Genomic DNA, 22,501 nt, shown 5'->3' with positions numbered 1-22,501 from the left:
AATCTTCTGATGGTTACTTCTTTATCAGCTGCTGAAATGAGACACAAGTGCTTGACCAGGAGGAAAAACTGGAGTTGGTCCAGGTGTTTGAGATTAAGGCCCAGAGATCTGTCAGCACAGAATAACATCAATGTTTTCCAGCGGGGTGTGGAATTCGGCACCTGAAAACGCTTTTGGTGTCCATTATGAAGGAACAGTTTTGCGGGTACTTAAAGGTGCAAGATACAAAAGGACGAACATATCATGCTAACCTTAACGGGAAATCATGCCTGACAAATATGTAGGTATTCTTTGAGGAAACCACGGGCCGGTCTGAACAAAGGCTGGGAAGTGTGTGATAAATCAATGTATCTGAATCTGAACCTGCGGTAGATGCAGTGACCACAGTGGGTGCGTTTCTAACGAATTGTTTATGCCCCGGGATACTAAAGGGAGAGGAGTTGTAGGGACTGCGGGGGAATGTATCGCGGGTCCAGAAGCTGGGTGGTGAGTGGAACTGCAAAGTGATCTCAGATATGACTTGAAACCTGATTGAATGGAAGGACAGGGTCGAGAGAGGTGGGAGTGGGGCTGGTGAATCGGAATTTCCCTTTTCCCATTTTACGGTGTTTGCATCTTTCAGGTGTTTATCACTCGTTTCCCAATGATGGATGTGTTCACCAGGATTATCACCGGGTTTCACAGGGCCTACGTAGTTGACTTCAACCGCACTCTCACTGAGCAGAATGTCCATGTCAACAATTCCAACTTCCTCGTGTCTTCCTGCACGGGGTAGGTCACATAGCGAGGCATTTAGTTGGTTCTTTAGTGCGATCAGTGGCCAACGGTCTGAAGATCTTCTCTCACAAATGTTTCCTAGAAGGAAGATTACCCGGCAGTACTTTCCTAGAATGTACTGGGGCAGCCCACAGGTTTCGCCATGTTTCCGGAGCCAACATATCATGCGCACAGCTTCCTCATCCGAACTCACAGTTTCCCAATATCCAATGCCAGCAGGATGTCTCCACACGGGACAACCCCACCTCCGTGGGGTGAGGAACACTTTTCCGAGGGTGAATCCATCACTCCCACCGCATCATCAATAGCAAAAGTCTTAACCCCATGCAGATAGAGCACTGGAAAATAAAACACGAGATTTCATCCAGTTTAACCACCAGACTCTCTTCCCCCTCCGCATCCCTCTCCCGGGCAAAAGATCTGAATGCAATTGCTTTTCTTCCGAGCCAACGTAGAGCGTAAAGCAGAGCCACCTTATGTTGTCCCGTTTTGGACGCCCAGACACAGTTAGTCCGCATCATTGTCCCGCCTTACTGCGAAGTTATTTCATGTACTGAAAGGTTCAGACTATTATCACTGTCCCATCTAAAGACAACACCTCACGTGAACTCACCATGAATCTCTACTTTGAGCGAGGCGGCATTGTGTGCGTCCTGTTCAGCTAACAGAGAACCACGTCCCTGGTTCACCTCGCTGCACACAACTGAGGCTTCTTCCGATTCTGACGCCTAAAACTAATTAGCGGCTAAATGCTCGGAATTAGTAAGTAAGAGCATGTGGAACATTGTCTTTCTGAGCGAGGCGCTAGAAAAATCAGAGGCAATGTATCGTGAGGGTGCTCACGCTGACAGACGGGTGGAAACTCTCCCGTGATGAAGCCCCTCTCCTCACGTCTCTCTTCCAAAGGGAAGAGACCGTTTGAACGGCTGTCCTGGACTCTAAAAGTAAATACCCGAATGCAGTTCGATCACAGAGCCCTGCGATAAATTCTTAAGCTTTTCAAATTTTCCTGACAGATTTCTCAGTCAACATCTCCCCTGTACAAAACACAGCTGGCTTGACCCTGTTTTATTACGTTCTGCAAGATACTCCAAAGTTTCACCCTCAATAATGACTCATAAATCTCATCAACAGGTAGCAGTACACGGACGATTTATAATTAGTTTTCAATTTGACCATTAGATGTAGCAGAAGTATTGAACCGTTCGGCCCATCGAGACGCTCCTCCATGTAATCTTGCCTCATTTGTTATCCCGCTCACCGCCTTTCTCCTATTTTATCCCTGTACTTTGTCACCTTCACGGATCAAAAGCCTACCAAACTCACCTTAAATAAATCGGTGAACTTGGCGTCCACATCCATGGGAATGAATTCCTCAGATTCACCATCCTCTAGCGAAAGGAATACTCCATCATCTCTTAGGCTATACGCTCTGCTCCAATCCCTCAGTCCCCCATAGGAAAGTCCTCTCTCCATCTACTCTATCCAGCCCCTTCAATGGTCCATGGTTTTCCAGCTTATTCTTCAAAACTACGTGTATTGTTGATCTTAGAGTCTCTCGCTAATTTTAGACCTTCTCATCCTTGAAACAGGTCTGTAGTTTTTTGGCAAAAGAATGCCCTTCAGCACGTGAACGGGCGTGGGATGTTTTATGTGCGAGCGGGGCGGTAAATGAGCCAAAACGGTTCCGGTATCCGTTGGCGTACGTGCCTACGGAATGGTGGGAGCGCTCTGGCGGTGTCAGATGGAAGGCTGGCTTATCACACTGCTCCTCGGAGTGGTGAGACGGTGTGAAAGGCTGCAATGTGTGTCATGAGGGAGAAGCTTGGTCAGAGTTCCAGAGAACTCTCCGGTTCTTGCACAAATAGAGGGAAGAGATTTGGTGGAATTGTTGAAATATATGTTGACTTCTAAGGGGTCAATGTGCCTAGAGGGAAGATGGCATCTTAGGAAGGGATCAGGCGTTAGGTGGCAGTGATAAGGGAAGAGATGGTCACAATTAACTGGATGATGTGGGGTCTCTAATTCTATTTTTTTTTTTTCACAACCCTGATTAGGGACTCAACGGCATTCCTCGGGTTGATGCAAGGGTAAGTGGCAGGGGAATGTTGTGACTGAGATCGGGTCAGTTAATGAATCAGAGACGCTGCAGTATCAGGTGGGTGCTCATGCTGACGGTCGGCCACGAACAGAAAATATAGAACACTAGACCGCTGTGTTCGCCCTTTGGTCCTTGATTGTTGCTGACTCAAAACCTTCATTTCTACAGAGCCGTCTTTTTTTTCTCTATTATCCATGTGGTTAAGTGTTTCTTAATTGTACCTGATAGATACCTCTCTAACAGGACTTCTAAAACAGAGTTCCGCACACCCACCATTATGTGTAACTACACACGCTTGGCGGCCACTCTACCTCTCTCACTTTAAAATTATATTACCTGATTAACTATTTCCACACTTGGGGAAAAAAAAAGCCTTTTGCTATCCACTTGATCTATGCCGTTTGACTTGCACAACCCTGTGCAGTCGCCTTTCACCCACTTCGCTGACAAAGGAAAAGCCATGGCTCGCTAAACCTATCCGCAAATGAATATCCCTCTAGTCTAGGCAGCATACTGGTAAATCTCCGTAGTTCTGTTTCGAAAGCTGTCACATACTTTCTGTAAAGAGGCGACCAGAACTGAGCACAATATCCCAAGTTTAACTGAGTGGCAACATTACCTCGCGGCTTTGAAATCAACCCCTCGACGATTGAGGCCAACACCTCATACAGTTCCTTAACAACCTGTTCAACTTGCGTGTCAACTTTGAGGAATCTATGGACGTGAACCTAAAGATACCTCTATTCTTTCACACTGATAACGAGCCTGTCATGAACCCTGCATTTTCCATTCAAATTCGTCTTTGCAAAGTGTATCACTTCACACTTTTCCATACTGAGCTCGGCTTTGCCAATTCTCAGCCCAACATTGAATTCCTCATTGCCCTGTTGTAACCTACAACGCAATCCACACTATCCGGAAATGTCATCTGGAAAAGGACCAGCCCAATCACCCGCTTCCCGAACAGATCTCTGTGGAACACCACTGGTCACCGCACTCTACGCGAAACGCCCTCCACCTGCTACCACACTCTGTTTTCTGTGGGTAAGCTAGTTCTCTCTACAACAGCCATGTTTCTCTTCCGTCCATAACTGTAAACGTTTTGCTAAAATCTTCATCAGTGTACTTTGTCTGATAATTAAGAATTCGATTCCATTCCTGAGACAGGTCCTGCCCCTCTCACGGCCATGCTGACTATCCCTGATCTGATTATCGTTCTCCAACTGTCCGGAAATACTGTCGAAAAATATCCTCCAACAGTTTGACCGGACCAATGTTGGGCCTAGTAGTCTGTAATTCCCAGCCTTTGCCCTGTTTCTTTCTTTGATGAAACGGAAGACAGTTGGCAAAGTCCAATCCTCTGATACTGCTGCATTAGCCTGAGGACACAGAAAGGTCATCACCGAACACACAGCAGTATCTTCCGTCCCTTCCAGTAGAAAAGTAAGGTAAACCCCTTCCGGCACCAGGAATTGATGTATCGTAACGTTCTCGAAAATTTTGGCTTATCCTCTTTCGTAACGTCTGTATGTTCAAGCATAACGACCTGTTCTACGTCATGCTCACATTTCAAAAAAATGCCTCTCAATTGTGAACAATGAATGAAAATATCCATCAAGGACCTTGCCTATCTGGCACGACTACAGGTGTATATTTCCTGTGTTATTCCTGATCGGTTCTACGCAGTCATCTGTCTGTTCTTCACATAGGTGTAGAAGGCCTTTGGGTTTATAAGCTCCTGCCTGGCGACCTTGTAGTTCATTACAAACCTGTCTGATCCCTGCTACCTAAGTCTTAAATCTGCTTCTCTCTCCCTCTTGACAACCATGACTCGTTCACTCCACCATTGCCGACACTGTGTCAATGGGCCGTACCTATCTAGACGAACATGCTAGTGCTTCCTAAAAAAAAGTTCAACATTTCAGTTGTGCATTACCCTGCGTATATCTCTTCCCATCTTTCGTTTACAGCTTCCTGACTAATAGCATTGTAATTCGTTCTCCCTCCAATCAAATATTTTATAATACTGTCTCTTCCTATCTCCATTTAGTGGCAGGGTAAAAAACAATAGGAGTTATGGTCACTGTCTGGGATAGGAGTTCTGGCAGTATCGCATCGGGATATATGGCAGGTGACCTGGTTCATTGGTCTAATATGGCGTTTCTTTCAGTTGTACTGTCCGCTAATGAGTCAGAAATCATTTGTGGATACATCGAACAGATTCTGCCAGTCTAAATCATTTTCTCTAAAGGGGCTCCAGTAAATATAATGGAAGTTGATTTCACCCATTATAAACGTCTGTATGCTTACATGTTTCCAAAATCTGTCTCCTGAAATGTTACGGGGTCTCTATTTGGCTATTTGAGTGGTCAGTCTCTATCATACTTCCAATAGCATGTTTACTCTTCCTGTTTCTGACTCCCATCCACATTGACTCACTGAATGATCCGACCACGACTGCTCCATTTGTGCTGCTGTGAGATTATTCAATGATCGCGCATTTTCCCCAGTCCCGTTTGAAAGATAGAAACATTGGTGTCCAGAAGCGATTCCGGCCCTTGTGAAAACAAAGTCTCTGTAAAGGCCGGAACTCCATAGTTCTATGTACTGAGCTGTTCTCTAAATACATCTTCCTTGTTCCCAATAATTCTCGCATTAAAATAGGCGCAGTACAATTCAACCTACTGTCTGTAGGTTCACTGCTTCTCCTTCCTCACAACGTCCCTTTGTGGCATTGCTCTATCCTCTGACGTATCCCTTTGGTTCTCATTCCCGTCCTGAAGTAAGTTTCCGTTCCCCACCACCTCTATCAAACCATAGAGCCATAGAACACTGCAGCACAGTGCAGGCCCTTCGGCCGTCGATGTTGTGCCGACCAATATAATCGTTAAAAATAGTACTACACTCACACTACCCTGTAACCTTCTATTTTTCTTTCATCCATGAGCCTCTCCAAGAGGCTCTTAAATACCCCTAATGTTTTAGCCTCCACCACCATCCATGGCAAGTCATTTCAGGCGCCCACAACCCTCTGTGTAAAATACTTAACCCTAATGAGTTCCCTTAACTTCCCTCCCTTAACTTTGTACGTATGCCCTCTGGTGCTTGCTATACGTGCCCTGGGAAAAAAGGTACTGGCTATCCAACCTATCCATGCCTCTCAAAATCTTGTGGACCTCTATCAAGTCCCCTCTGATTCTTCTGCGCTCAAAGAGAAAAGTCCCAGCTCGGCTAGCCTTGCCTCATAAGACTCGTTTTCCAATCCAGGCAACATACTGAATTGAACACAATGCTCTAAGTTTGTTCTCACCCGAGTTTTGTAAGTTTTGTAAACCCGTCTGAAAGTTTCCTTCCAGTTCAGGAGGCGAAATAATTACCCTAGCTGGTTTTGAGATACAGGATGCATATTTATTTGGAAAGGTTGGAGTGATTAGGCATAACCAGGATGTCTTTGTAGAAGGAAAATCACGTTCCGTAAATTTGATCAGATATTTTTAACAGGCAAACAAGAGGTTTGACACGGTCACAAATTTTAAGATAGCTTAAAGGTGAGATCACGTGGATCCATGGTGAGCTGGACAATTGCATACATAAGGACATAAGAACATAAGAAACAGGAGTAGGAATAGGCCATCCGGCCCATCTAGACTGGCCTGCCTTTCAAATAAGATCATGGCTGATCTGTCCACAAACTCAGATCCACCTACCTGCCTTTTCTCCATAACCCTTAATTCCCTTACTACGTAAAAGCCTGTCTTACTATGTCTTAATTATATTTAGTGAAGAAGCCTCAACTGCTTCCCGGGGCAGAGAATTCCACAGATTCACCACTCTCTGGGAAATACAGTTTCTCCTCATCTCCGTCCGAAGTCCTCTCCCCTGAAACTTGAGACAATGTCCCCTGGTTCTAGTCTCATCTACTAGTGGAAACAACTTTCTTACTTCTATCTTATCAATCCGTTTCAAATTTTTGTATGTTTCTACAAGACGCCCTTTCATTGTTTTGAATTCCAGAGAGTATAATCCAAGGCGACTCAAATTAATGTCATAGGTTAACCCCTTCATCCCTGGAATCAACCTGGTGAACCTCCTCCGCACTGCCTTCAAAGCCAGTATATTTTTCCCAAGTATGGAGATCAGAACTGCACACAGTACTCCAGTCGCAGCCTCACCAATATCCTGCAGAGTTGCAGCATGACCTACCTGCTCTTGAATTCAATCCCTCTAGCAATGAAGGTCAACATTCCATTTGCCGCCTTAATAACCTACTGTACCTGCAAGCCATTTTTTTTTGCGATTCATGAACAAGCACTCCCAAGTCCCTCTGCACACAGCATGCTGCAATATTTCACCATTTAAATAGTAATCTGCTTTTCTATTATTCATTCCACAGTGGATGATCTAGCATTTACCAACGTTGCATTCCATCTGCCAGACCTTGGCCCACCCAGCTAACCTATCTATATCCCTTTTCAGACTCTCCATATCCTCCATACAATTTGATTTTCCACTCAGTTTAATGTCATCAGCAAATTTTGCTACGCCGACCCCTGCGGCATCCCACTCACCACTGACTGCCAACCGGAGAAAAAAACATTTATACCAACTCTCTGCCTTCTATTGGTTAACCAATCCCACTATTCATGCCAATACACTTCCCCCGACTCCATGCATGCGTATCTTACTTATAAGTCTGTTGTGCGGCATCTTATCGATCGCCTTCTGGAAATCCAAGTGTACGACATCCACCTGTTCCCCCCCCCCCATCCACTGCAGTCATTATGTCCTCAAAGAACTCCAGTAAGTTTGTCAAACAAAACCTGAACTTCCTGAATTCATGCTGCGTTTCTCTAATGGAACCACTCCACTCTGAAAAGGGACGCTGACAAGAGTCAGAGGGAGATGGTAGAGGGATGTCAGACAGGAGACCTGTCGGTAGAATGATCAGTAAGATTGCAGTTGACACTGAAATTGCCTCTGTAGTCGATATTAGAGAAGATTGTCTGAGGTTATATCGGGAAATGAGTCAACTGGGGAAGTGGGTCACAGAATAACTTAGGCAAATAGAGTGTGGTGTACTTGGGGAGTTAAACCGACAGAGAACTTACACAGATAATGAATACCTTTGGATAAAGGTAGACGGATCGGTGGGATTGGAGACACAGACAGAGAGAGATGGTGCAGAGAATGAATGATCAGTTGTTCTACAGCAGTAAAATCATTGGCACCTAGAGTTGGGAGCTCATCTTACAACTGTTCATCATGTTGGTTAGACTTCACCTGCAGGATTGTGTACACTTGTGGTCACTTCAATATTGAAGGGATGTGATTTTACCTGTGAGGGCGGAGAAGAGAATCCCATGGGCGTAGCGATTCACGCTACAGACAGGGGAGTTTCTAGAGTTGAACTCTCGAGAAATATGTCACCTTTCGCATTTGTGACGCCGAATCTCCACACTCGCCTGTTTAAATTCCGCCGATTTTTCCCCCCTTTAGAAGGGGACCGGTTTGCTGATGATGAGAACAACCCCTTCAGTAAAGGGACTGCTCTTCCACTCTCAGGAACATTTCCCTCAACTCTCTGTTTTATCTTTCAGTCAGGAGATATGGTTCGTTTCCACTGGTGGATTCGACTGCCCGGCCCCGTGAGGCCAACGAGGACGCTTTGGATCTTCCGCTTGCTTCTTGTTAAACATCGCGTTCTACATGCTGTCCACTGTTAATTTACTTCCAACAGCGGCACTCGGTAATCACAGCACTAGCCTGTACACCCGGCATGACATCGAATATCCGTGACCTACCCGTGTGAAATCATCACCCACTCTGACAGGGGATGCAGAGTGGCTGGATTTGGAGCCCAGTTCTGGAACTGGCAACCGTGGTCCTTCGGTCCTTCGGCTGACGGAGGACTATCGGACCGTTGTAAAGTGAAATGGCACAGAAATGACATTATCTTGTTGGTCTAGGACGCCTTGCCACGATTACCAGACAGATGTGATGTCTCCTTGGATCTCTTTCATTCCCGGTGTAACAGAACGATAGGGAACACGTCAGAAACAGCGAGGACATCCAGACTGACGTTTGGGGTTCGAGGAGATGTCTGTGTCTTCTCTACGAGAGCACGGCTGAATGCCAAGAGACGTGGGCCACTTCTGTTGACCCGCACGGTCTTTCGGCGCCAGAGCGGCGTACATACTGGGCTGAACAGCCGGCGGATGTTTGATATGATCCACTTCCTGTGTCGATGTAACTGTAATAACTATCCTGTACTCTGATAATAGCAAGGGTTCTATTATTTCGTTGTTCACGGCATGTGGCGGCTCCTTCTCGGAGCTCACTACTGACCACATTGCCGTTCTGACATCTGTCCCGCGGTGGTATAGCCATTTCCCATCTTAACTGCATCAATCAATAAAACCGACGCTGTTTGCATTAACTTGGTCTGCATCTCTTGACAAAAGCTCGCTGCTGTCAATTCCGACTGGTCGTTAGGAAGGTACGTTAAGCCCCATCAGGAGTAGCCAATCCCAGGGCAGAGGAAACAGCGTGATGACGTACCCCACACTAACAGCTCACCCTTTTTCACTCCCAACGCTTAGTGGAAAACTGCCAGCTGCCAGTAGTGTCGCCTGGGATGCGGGGATGGGCGTGGGGAACCAGAGTGGTACACCGTCAGGGAGAATGCGAGCAGTGACATTACTAACATGGGCCTACAGCCCAAATGGTCTCTCCCACCATATTGGTATCACGTACTGTGAGCGTAAACGTATCTGAATTAATGGCTTTGATAGTCAGAGCGCAGGAAGATAAATTATCCGTGAGGTAATGCCAGACATACCAGCTATCACCGGGCAGACCCCATACCCACAATATTCCCCCTCTTAACCACCTCCATCCTTTCGTCAATCTACTCGGGGCGAGGCACCGAACCCATAAGAGAGACAGTGACGTCTGGAATGGAGGGTGTGATAATCAGGGACCAGGGACATCAAGTATCAGTGTGTGGAGAGGGGATATTCGATGAGAGGCGGCATAGCCTCGAGAGTCAGATGAGTAGATTTGGGACGGATGTGAGGAGGAACTGCTTTTCCCGATAATGAGGGATCTGTGGAATTCTCTGCCCAATGAAGCTGTGAGGCTACCTCAGTAAATATATTTAAGGCAAGGTTGGATAGATTTTTGCATTGTACGGGAATTAAATGTAATGGGGAAAGGACAGGTAAGTGGAAATTTGTCAGATCAGCCATCTCATTGAATGCCGGAGCGAGCTCTGCAGGCCAGAAAGTCTACTCCTGCTCCTACTTATGAAATCCACCAGTTTTCCTCAGAGAATGCAGGTCCAGCTGACACATCATCGTCAGCCCCCGCCCTCCTCCACCCACACAACCATACTGCCATCTCTAGAACCTGTCTAGTCAGTGCGAGGAATAATCCCTGCTGTCTCTCTGATGCAGGAATAACTTTCCTGAGGAAGAGTTATGTGACCTGGTAATAATAGTCAAGATGAATTCTCACAGAATCCCATACCTCACCTGCAGTAAGACATCTATATGCTTCTCCAGTCATCCGGTATAATATGACAAGATACTATTTTTCTGCCTAATCATTCGATGTACATTAATGTTAAGTTTTAGTGATCAATTAACAAAAACCCTCAGGTCTCCTTGAACCGGCAATTCTGTCCACATGTTAAAGTTACTTTTCTAGTTAGTTCCACTCGAAATGGATGTCTTCATATTTCCCCACATCCTGTGCATCTGCCACAACTGCACTCATTCTCTTCCGTCTGAATTCCCAAACACTCTCTGCGCCCTTCTAACACTGCCACCCAGCCCAGTACAGCAGCGACATGGATATAATACATTTTGTCCTCACATGCAAATCACCAGTGTCAGCTGTGGGCTCACACTATTTGTTGGACGTGGTCAATTCATTCTCTCTGTCTGCCTTTGACCTGCATGTCAATTCTCAGTCCACATACGCACATTATCCAGAACCTTTCCTAAATTCCACTAACATCACATTCATCAGTTACAAATTCTCCATAGGTTTGTCCTATCCTGTACCGATACCGACTCTGCCAACCATGTTATTGCTGTCGTCCCAGTATCATTGGTGGGGATTTGGGGCCCGGGTCGGTGTCTATACCTAGGTGGCACTGTGGTGCAGAATAAGGTGAAAATAAATGACCATTTGTGCATTAGAAAAATATAATTGTGGGTGTATTGGTCTTTGTCATTGGAACTCCCGCGTTCTGTGCAGCAGGTCTTTACTGCTCAAGAGTTTTCATGCAGTTGTTTTCAGTCAGCCCAGTATTTACATCAAAGAGAATGATGTCGAAATAAAGTGCTTGATCAAGTAACTGTAACTAAAAGAAGTTTGCCAGTGTTGTAACCGTATCTCTGGAGACTGATCCTGTGCGTATATTAGTCCAGTTTTGAATGCATCAGCTCAGAGTTTCTAACGGAGCTGTGAATTTAAGAGCAACAGAAGGCGCATATTTTCTTCACTGAAATGGTGAATCCAGTCTTCTTGCGTATAGGAAAAGTTTACTATCCTTTTATTTCAGCCCTTGGAATTCCTGGTAAGCCGCAGTGTCGGCTGCCGTTGTTGGGAATTGAAGTTAAATGTCAATGTAGTGATTGTTTCTGTCGCTGGTTCCCATTGCCACATGTTCAGTCCGAGTATTTGGCATTCTACGAATGAAATCGAAACTGGCGACTGTGGTTTCTCATATTTGGATCAAAAAGTAAACCGTTGCAGGAATTTGGCGAATCCGCCAACTTCGGTAGATCTCTGTGGATCAGGCGGATTTCGCCCAGCGGTTTGAGTTCAACAATGTGATTTTCGGTCTCTTTGTCTTTGTTCTCGAAGCAGTTACACTGCTTTTGCAAAAGTGTGCTTGTACAGCCGTGGAGATGATACCAACTTGTTGTCTGCATTTGCATGTTAGCGGTTGTGCGCGCTACGTGTAATGACAAAATCCTCGATTGGTGGTAGCAATTTATCAAATGTGAGGAGTTCCCTGTTGCAGCATAAAACTTGACGATTTTTAATAAATGTCTGCAGCGTCACGGAAAGTGAAACATTTGTTGGACGTCGAGCCTAAGCAATTAAAAGAACCGACGCGGTGATTCGTAACTATCAATACTGTGAAATGTATTCTATTATATCTACATGTGACACCGTTACAGACATCTGACTGCGTCCCCGAGTCTGATGTTGAACGTTGAAGTCCTCTCCCCGGTTTCCCTGTGATGGATTCACTGGGAGGCTTGAGGTCTGTCTGTGAGTTTGTGTCAGACTGCGGTGTGACTGCTGACATCAGTCATTGTTCTGTTGTAAAGGCAGCGAGGTGGCAAATGCTGAAATAGTAAACAAACACGGCAATGCTTTAAGCATTACGCCCCAAACAGCAGGTCTCGAAAGCTTGTAAGGAAAGAAAAAGTCGTGTCTCGGGCCACTCTGACAACAGTTTATAGAAAGTACATGTTTACCGTTTTGCCACTTATTCTGTTTTGCCTGGATGAATGGTTCCGGGATTTGCTGTTTCTTTCAGTACGCTGGATGAACACAGCAGGTCAGGCAGCATCAGTTAGAAACGATGAGTCGACGTTTCGGGCCTTCGTCAGGACTGAAAATGATCACAGCATCTGCAGATTATTTTGCATTTGCTGTTTCTGTTTTTGCCCTTCGGCTATTTCGCCGCATGGAAGTTGATGATTGTCTAATGGGAGAACCCTGCCATCAGCGACCGGAATTACTCATTTCATTCATACCAGACGGGGATGGCGCCGATAGAAAGTGTTCCAATCATTATTGTGTCTGATGTTACCCAGTTATATCTTTCCGCCGCCTCTTCATATTTTGCTCATCAGAAAGGAATCCGTATTCGGATCATATCGATTTTATTTTAATGTGTAAATCTCCTTCCACGTCTCAGCCAGCTCTTCGCCCTTCTACGGCTACGTGCAGGAATAAAGTAGAAATAACATGATGCCCGAAATTGCTGCATTGGCTTATGCTCAGTATTTTCTCAATTTGTTCTTTCCTGACTCTCTTCCAGCGAACCTGGTGGCGATTGTGATCCTGTCCCGGGGAAAGTGCGGTCTCTCCAAATGTGTCACTCGCTACCTGATGGGAATGGCAGCAGCCGATCTCCTGGTCGTTATCTCGCAACCGCTGCTGATGTGGACTGCTTGGATTTATTTTCCCCGATCATTTCTGTTCATTACCCCTGTGTGCAGTCTCGGTACATGGTTGATTTCTGCGAGCACCGCGGCCTCTGTCTGGCTGACTGTCGCTTTCACCGTTGATCGATTTGTGGCCATTTGCTGTGAGAAGCTGAAAACAAAATATTGTACCAAGAGAACGGCGGCTGTGGTTATCGGGACAGTGAGTGTGCTGGCCTGTTTGGAGAGTGTCCCATGGTACTTTACACTAGAGCCTTTGGTAATAATTGATAGTGTTCCCTGGTATTGCGTTGTTACACCGAACTTCAAAAATAATCCCTCGTGGGCGGTATTTATGATGTTTTACCGCATTTTAACCCCTTGTGTCCCATTCTTTCTGATTTTACTGCTCAATATTCTGACTGTCAGGAGGATTCTAGTGGCCAGTCGAGCCCGCAGAGGGCTCCGGGGACAAAAGTCAGGAGAAAAGACTAACGACCGGGAGATAGAGAGTCGACGCAAATCCATCATTTTGCTCTTCAGCATAACCGGTTCTTTTATATCGCTGTGGGTAACACAGGTGGTATTTTACTTCTATCAACGGATTTCAATGAATTTTGTTTATTATGCTGTCACGGATCCAATTTACATTATAGAAGAGTCATCAGGAATGCTGCAGATTCTCAGTTCCTGCACCAACACGTGTATTTACACCCTGACTCAGAGAAAATTCCGAGAGCAAATCAGGAATGCTGTGAAATACCCACTGAGTCCGATTTTGAAACTCATGAAACGTTAGCAATAAATGTTGCACATTATTCCAATTCAGCTGTCTTCAAGCTCCTATTCCGTACCCTCACTTGTTTGTATGTAACACTCGAATCGACTTGCGGCTTAATATAGGAGGTGATAGCCCCCTGCCAGGACAAACTTCAGAAATCTCGTTTGCGTGGATGCTGCGCGATGTGTCCCCGATATAAATCAGTACCCCGAGATCACAAACAGTACACATCATGTGATTAAGCGATTAAGCTTTACAACTCTTATTTTGACTATATGGTTAGTAAGGAACAAAATATAAAAGAAAAAAAAATGCCCGAAATCATAAGATTTAATAATAACCAGTCTGTGCACAAAGTTGCAGTTCACGCAGTTAGTAGTCCTTCTTCGACCATCGGTCTCCTCCGAGTGTCGCCGACCTTCGGACACCCGCTCCGAGTCCACCCCGTCCGGCGGTCTAACAAGTCTCTCCATTCGTGTCCTCGCTCTTCATCTCTTTCTCTCCCTCCGGCAAAAGCCCGCGGAAAGAACTGCTTCCAGAGTGAACAGACATAGCAACAAACTCTTATTGGCTGACATGCATCCTTTTATCTCTAGTGATAACCCAAACATTGCTGATACAGAGAAACCGTTACCTCAGCACTGAACATTGCAAAGAAGCCATTACACTTGGAGTGAAACCTCACAGCGCGTTAAAAGTAAATGAAACAATATGGTGAACAGAGTTACAAGCAAAGCTTAAAAAATCTGCTGATGCTCGAAATACAAATAACACACACACAACCAGCGTCCTCATGAAGCCTGTCAGTGCGGAACGTTGGAAGTTTTTCTCCTTTCGAACTTGCTCCCTGTTTAATGAGTTGCACCACCATTTTGTGTGTGTTGTCTCAGAGTTACAAAACAGTTGTTTACAGCCGAGCCCGACGACATCCTGGCCTCAGCGTTCCAGAGAAATCCCCCTTTCATCTCACCTCCAGCCACGCTGAAATGGAAGCTGGAGGCGATCCTGTCACCCTTCTTCCCGATTCTGACAAAGCTGTCTGGTCTTGGAGCATATTTTCGTCGGTATCAATCACTCCTGCTCCCATCATAACCTGTCCTTTCCTTCACGCTCTTTGTCTCCTCTGTCTCCACCTGTAGATTTTCGTTTTTTCTTCCCGTTTGAACTAACTTCCAGTATCAGAATGTTAGCTCTCAGAGAAAGAGAGTAGGGGAGGATGGTGAGAGTGGAGATGTCATGAAACCAAGAACAAAAGACACACTAAAGCGAAATGGGAACTGGTATGGTTTAATCCTACACAAAATGTTGGAGGAAGCCGTCAGATCAGGCAGCAGGATTGGAGAGAGAAAAAAAAATCCAGTTCTGCCGAAGGGTCTCTGCACAAAGTGTCGATCGTTTCCTCTTTTCCATCCATGCTGCCTGGCCTGCACAGCTGCTCCAGCATTTTGGATTTGTAGATTCCGCAGTTTTTCTCTGGTGTGTGATTGCTCTAATCCTCTTCAGGTTCTGTGCAACACAGAACCGACACTGGACAAAGAGCAAGTGAATAATGGTTGAAAAGGACAGTGTGATAGATTGCAGAAGTCGAAACAGATACTCGATAATCAACGGAACAAAAGCTCAGTTAATTTCGAAGTCATGCAATTGAGAAATTGGAGAGACTCTCTAACCAAACACGATCGGGAATGTTATTATTCATATGATTAGAAAGATGATGAGAGAAGCAGCAGTTTCTGAGGGGTGATTGGTAAGTAGAAGGCGTCAATTTTTGAACAGCTAGCACATTTATTTTTCCTACTTTTACACACTTAGTCCTGCTGTCTTGGAGCATACGGATCCCTTCTTTGTAGACGTCAGCGTCTTGGACCTCCAGAAGTGGTCCACAGCAGGGGTGATTGATATGTTCTTGGACTAAGACAGGAGACGAGTTATTAACTTCAAACTTTCTGTGTTTTCACACAAAGAGTGGAACTGCACATGCATGTATCCAGAGCTGTATAACTAATCTCCTTCTACCTTAGGACACTAATTCATCAATCACCCCTACTGTGGACCACCTGGAAGCTCAAGCCGCTCTCGTTAGATGAGCGTGCAGTTCAACTTTTTAAGTGATAATGCAGAAAATGTGAAATTAATACCTCATATCTTTCTACCTTAGGCCACGAGCATATCAATCATCCCTGCTGTGGACTACTTCTGAAAAGAGCGGATCCGTATGCTCCTTGACCGCTGGACTAAGTGTATACATGTAAGAAGGGACGGTGGTGAAAAATAAATATGCGAGGTTTTCTAAAACTGACTTCTTCTACCTTAGGCCACGAACTTGGTTAATTTTAAATTTCCCATTAATCCTGGGAATTTTAAGACGGTGACGGCTGGCATTAATGGAGGATAAACCTTCGAAATTGATTCGTAGCCATAGGGTTAAAAATATTTGGAAAAACCTAACTAGATTTAACGAAGTGTCTTTGTGAGGGGAGGGTCGTGCTTTGCGCACCTGAATGATTTTCTGAGGAGGTGATAAAACAAATTAATGAGGGGAGAGTGGTAGATGCTCTCTGCATGAAAACAGCCCCCACAATAGAGTCATCCAGAAGGTCAGAAGGCATGGGATTGATGGAAACTGTCTGGATTTGGAATTACTGTATCTTGCCTGGTGAGTATGGGACTGGCAAAATAGATGGAGAGTTTACAAAACATCTATTCTGTAACCAAGCAACACAAATCAAAGTTGCTGGTGAACGCAGCAGGGCAGGCAGCACCTCTGGGAAGATAGTCTAGATGAAGCTGAATTGAGGAATCAATCTGAGTCCTTCAGTCAGAGACCTGCCCTTCATGAGTTGGTCCGTTAAGGTTAATCGTGAAAGGGTACTATCTAAATATAAACTTTAAATATAAGCTTGGTTAAGAAGACTGGTAGGTAGTTGGGATAACCCTGAGAATTGTATGACAGTGACTGCTGGCATTAATGGAGACTAAACCTTCGGAGTGGATTCAAGCGATAGGGTTGGCAAATATTTGGAGAAGTCTGATTATAGACAGTCAAGCAGCTCTGTGTGGACTGGGTCGTGCTTTGCGCACCTGAATGACTTTCTGAGGAGTTGACAAAACAAATTAATGAGGGTAGAGTGGTGGATGCTCTCTGTATGGAATTGAGTGAGGCGTTTGACAACAGCCTTCACAATCGACTCATTCAGAAAGTCAGGAGGCATGGGATTGATGGAAACTCGGCTGCCGAGATTCGGAATTATCTTGCCTGGTGAGTATGGGACTGGCAATAGATGGAGCGTTTCCAGGAGATCGGATTTTTCTGATATTTGTAAATGACTTGAAAGTGGAAGTGTATATGTCGGTTGGCAACTTGCAGGTTGGGGCTTCACGTAACGTAGCGATTAGTGTCAGACTATTACAGCTTGGGGCATCGAAATCGGAGTACAATTCATTTTGTTTTGTTTGGAAGGAGTTTGTACTTCTGGGTTTTCAGCCAAGTTAAGAAAAAAACAACATAGCGGTGATGCGAGGGTTAATTTGAGACTGCTGATCGCGGGGGCATAATGTTCCTCGCTTCATCTCAGTCCTACAAGATGCAGCACAGAACGTCATAGGAAGTCATTCCTGCTTGTGGCCATCAAACTTTAAAACTCCTCCCTTGGAGGGTCAGACACCCTGAGCCGATAGGCTGGTCCTGGACTTCTTTCATAACTTACATATTACTATTTAACTATTTATGGTTCTATTATTATTTATTATTTATGGTGCAACTGTAACGAAAACCAATTTCCCCTGGGATCAATAAAGTATGACTATGACTATGACTATGACTAAATGAATCAATACGTAATGAAACTGCGTGGTGTTGCTGTGGACAGCGTCGAGTTTGAACGTAGGTTACAATCGGACCGCGACACAGTGCAGAGCGGAGCTGAGCTGTGGCAGATGGAGCTCCATCAGGAACAGTATGAGCTGATACACAATTAAAAATCAAACTGGATTAAGAGTACAAATGGCAGATTTGATCGCAGTGTTGAGGAGCTATGCAAGTCTACAGATTCCTCAAAATTTCCAAGCAAGTTAATTCAGTGGTTAAGAAGGTTTATGGCTAAAAAACTAGGAACTTCGAATCAGTGAATTTAGGATTACTTCCGGCGTTACGAGGGAAGAGATGTTAAGCAAGTACAGGTAAATGTGTGGCTAACAGTTTGTGCAGCAGGATATGCACCGTTTACACGCAATATTGGGAATTGTTACAGGATTGGTTTGACAGGTGTATGGAGTAGGGGTTTTACAACTCTACTGAATGGGAGTTAAAATTCTCTCTGGGAAGTTTGCTGCTGGTCAAAGCGGAACGAATTTTAGACTTCAGCTGGATACGGGGTCATTTGTTCTCTCGTGTAGTTGAATACTCGAAATCTTCTGATTCCAAAGCTGGTGCACAGGTGCGTGTGGGAATGGGCAATAGGGTATAGACATAGTGGCGACAGCTGTGTATTTAAGGGATGGGATTTAATATCCCAGGCAAATATCTGGAGATATGCCAGTGATACTAAACATGATTCCTACCGCCCACACCCCCACCCCCCGTCAGACAGACGCCGCTCCCTTCCTGAAGCTTCGGAAATCAGCCTCTCCGAACCGCTCCCCCTAATCACTTCAGCAGTTACCCCAGTCACATGCCCCTTCTCTGAACTATTACTTATTACTTCTCCAAGCCTTTGTCCCTCCCTTTATCCAAACACTTCTCTCCCTAAACGCTCGATTATCAGCCGCTCCGTCCCTAATATGAAATCGCACCCGGAGCCGCGCCTCTCCCCTCCCTGGTCCCTTATCGAATGTCCTCAATAAATTGATTCTTGAAGTCCCAAGTTCCTGATTCGCACACACCCACCTCACCGGTCTTCCATTCTAGATGCAACAGTCTGTCTGTGTGATGTTGTTATGTGTTCGGTTCCACGCTCCGTGCAGTTTGACCGCCTGGTAGAGGAGGTAGGTGATTAGGAGAGGGAGTGTTGAGGGTATGGCGTCCACCCGGGAATAGTCGGTCGGTTTGGCTGTACCGCACTGACAGGTTATCGTCCTGAGTTTTGCCTACCCAAGCTATCAATTCAGTCCAGAAACTGGGAATTAGAGCAATACACATCAAAGTTGCTGCTGTCCGCCAGAGAAAGCAGGATGCCCCAGTGGCCACACATTTTCATTCCACGTCCCATTCCCATTCTGATAATGTCTATCCACAGCCTCCTCTACTGTAAACATGAAGCCACACTCAGGTTGGAGGATCAGCACCTTATATTCCGTCTGGGTAGCCTCCAACCTGATGGCATGAACACTGACTTCTCAAACTTCCGCTCATGCCCCACCTCCCACTCGTACCCCATCCGTTATTTATTTATATGCACATATTATTTCTCTCTCTCTCTCCTTTTTCTCCATCTGTCCCTCTCACTATACCCCTTGCCCATCCTCTGGATTTCACCACTCCCCCCTTTCTTTCTCCCTAGGCCTCCTGTCCCATGATCCTCTGATATACCTTTTGCCAATCAAATGTCCAGCTCTTGGCTCCATCCCTAACTCTCCTGTCTTCTTCTACCATTTTGGATCTCCCCTCCCCCTCCCACTTTCATAGAACATAGAACATAGAAAAGTACAGCACAGTACAGGCCCTTCGGCCCACAATGTTGTGCGGACCGTCAAACCCTGCCTCCCCTATAACCCTCCACCTTAAATTCCTCTATATACCTGTCTAGCAGTCTCTTAAACTTTACTAGTGTATCTGCCTGCACCACTGACTCAGGCAGCTCATTCCACGCACCAACCACTCTCTGAGTAAAAAACCTTCCTCTAATATCCCCCTTGAACTTCCCACCCCTTACCTTAAAGCCATGTCCTCTTGTATTGAGCAGTGGTGCCCTGGGGAAGTGGCGCTGGCTATCCACTTTATCTATTCCTCTTATTATCTTGTACACCTCTATCATGTCTCCACTCATCCTCCTTCTCTGCAAAGAGTAAAGCCCTAGCTCACTTCTTTCTTTTTCAATCTTTATATTAGTTTCATAAAATAAAAACATAACGGAGCAATAATACAAATAGTAGGAGATACATTGTTGTACTTAAAATGAGTAATTATAAGACCAAATAGTATAAATTGGCAAAACTCCCAATCGTGTAAGATAACAATGAATAATATAGGACAAAAAAAAACTAAAGAAAAATCACGAAAAAGAAAAAAAAAAGGAAAAAAAACATACCCCATCCCCCAAAAAACTAAACTAAACAGCTCCCTTAATCCTAGCTCCCTTAAACTCTGATCATAATGCATAGTTTCTAAACTAGGCAGCATCCTGGCAAATCTCCTCTGTATCCTTTCCAATGCTTCCACATCCTTCCTATAGTGAGGTGACCAGAACTGGACACAGTACTCCAAGTGTGGCCTAACCTGAGTTTTATAGAGCTGCATCATTACATCGCGACTCTTAAACTCTATCCCTCGACTTATGAAACCTAACACCCCATAAGCTTTCTTAATTACCCTATCCACCTGTGAGGCAATTTTCAGGGATCTGCGGACATGTACCCCGAGATCCCTCTGCTCCTCCACACCACCAAGTACCCTGCCATTTTCTTTGTACTCTGCCTTGGAGTTTGTCCTTCCAAAGTGTACCACCTCACACTTCTCCGGGTGAACTCCGTCTGCCACTTCTCAGCCAACTCCTGCATCCTATCAATGTCTGTCTGCAATCTTTGATAATCCACTACACTATCTGCAACACCACCAACCTTTGTGTCCTCTGCAAACTTGCCAACAGACCCTTCTACCCCAACATCCAGGTCGTTAATAAAAATCACGAAAAGTAGAGGTCCCAGAACAGATCCTTGTAGGACACCACTAGTCACAATCCTCCAATCTGAATGTACTCCCTCCACCACCACCCTCTGCCTTCTGCAGGCAAGCCAATTCTGAATCCATCTGGCCAAAATTCCCTGGATCCCATGCCTTCTAACTTTCTGAATAAGCCTACCGTTGGAACCTTGTCAAATGCCTTACTAAAATCCATATAGATCACATCCACTGCACTTGCCTCATCTATATGCCTGGTCACCTCCTCAAAGAACTCTAGCAGGCTTGTTAGACACGATCTGCACTTCTCAAAGCCATGCTGACTGGCCCTGATCAGACCATGATTTTCTAAATGCCTATAGATCCTATCTCTAAGAATCTTTTTCAACAGCTTTCCCACCGCAGACGTAAGGTTCACTGGTCTATAATTACCCGGACTATCCCTACTACCTTTGTTGAACAAGGGGACAACATTTGCCTCCCTCCAATCCTCCGGTACCATTCCTGTGGACAACGAGGACAAAAAAAATCCTAGCCAGAGGCTCAGCAATCTCTTCTCTCGCCTCGGGGAGCAGCCTGGGGAATATTCCGTCAGGCCCCGGGGACTTACCTGTCCTAATGTATTTTAACAACTCCAACACCTCTTCTCCCTTCATATCAACACGCTCCAGAACATCAACCTCACTCATATTACCCTCACCATGATCAAGTTCCCTCTCATTGGTGAATACTGAAGAGAAATCTTCATTGAGGACCTCGCTCACTTCCACAGCCTCCAGGCACATCTTCCCACCTTTATTTCTAATCGGTCCTACCTTCACTCCTGTGATCCTCATTTTCTTCACATAATTGAAGAATGTCTTGGGGTTTTCCTTTACCCTACTCGCCAAGGCCTTCTCATGACCCCTTCTTACTCTTCTCAGCCCCTTCTTAAGCTCCTTTCTTGCTTCCCTATATTCCTCAATAGACCCATCTGATCCTTGCTTCCTAATCCTCATGTATGCTGCCATCTTCCACCTGACTAGATTTTCCACCTCACTTGTCACCCATGGTTGCTTCACCCTACCATTCTTTATCTTCCTCACCGGGACAAATTTATCCCTAACATCCCGCAAGAGATCTCTAAACATCGACCACATGTCCATAGTACATTTCCCTGCAAAAACATCATCCCAATTCACACCCGAAAGTTCTAGTCTTATAGCCTCATAATTTGCCTTTCCCCAATTAAGTATGTTCCTGTCCTCTCTGATTCTATCCCTTTCCATGATAATGCTAAAGGCCAGGGAGCGGTGGTCACTGTCCCCCAGATGCTCACCCACTGAGAGATCTGTGACCTGACGCAGTTCAAATCTCTTACTGGCTCTTCCTTCAGTTAGTCCTGACAAAGTGCCCTGGCCTGAAACGTCGACAGTACCTCTTCGTAGAGATGCTGCCTGGCCTGCTGCGTTCACCAGCAACTTTGATGTGTGTTGCTTGAATTTCCAGCATCTGCAGAATTCCTCGTGTTTGCAGTTCAGAACAATCTGCTTTCACCGCTTGTGCTACCTATATGGTAGGATACCATTTCGTCTGTAGGCCCACTTTAGTAATCTCAATGGGCGCATTTTCGTACCTGTTTACCCTTCATGTTTCCTTTAAACCCTCTCCGCAACCCCCGCACCTTCACTCGCAGCTAACTGTTTCAGCGTTGGGAGAGAGGAAGCGTAGCCGTTAGTGTCGTGTGCGTCGGCATGCTACTTTCCCTGCACTGTGAACTGGCTACTCCTAGTGCGGCTGAGCATACCATCCCGGTATCGATGATAGCGATTTTTTCTCAAGAAATGGAGACCAGC

The 22,501-nt window shown here is 45.4% G+C and overlaps 1 protein-coding gene across 1 annotated transcript; it reads left to right on the top strand.

The window, feature by feature from the left end:
* Positions 1–12,225: 12,225 nt before the first annotated feature.
* Positions 12,226–15,665, top strand: LOC134341595 (probable G-protein coupled receptor 139). Its single transcript, XM_063039456.1, has one exon. The coding sequence runs from the start codon at positions 12,872–12,874 to the stop codon at positions 13,847–13,849; it is 978 nt and encodes a 325-aa protein (XP_062895526.1). The 5' UTR covers positions 12,226–12,871; the 3' UTR covers positions 13,850–15,665.
* Positions 15,666–22,501: the final 6,836 nt, after the last annotated feature.

This window comes from Mobula hypostoma, unplaced genomic scaffold (assembly GCF_963921235.1).
Source record: "Mobula hypostoma unplaced genomic scaffold, sMobHyp1.1 scaffold_36, whole genome shotgun sequence".
Classification (NCBI taxonomy): Eukaryota; Metazoa; Chordata; class Chondrichthyes; order Myliobatiformes; family Myliobatidae; genus Mobula; species Mobula hypostoma.
This window is presented reverse-complemented; position numbering and strand designations above follow the sequence as displayed.

Coding starts and splice junctions, on each gene's coding strand:
- LOC134341595 (XM_063039456.1), top strand. CDS start 12,872: ATGATGCCCGAAATTGCTGCATTGGCTTATGCTCAGTATTTTCTCAAT.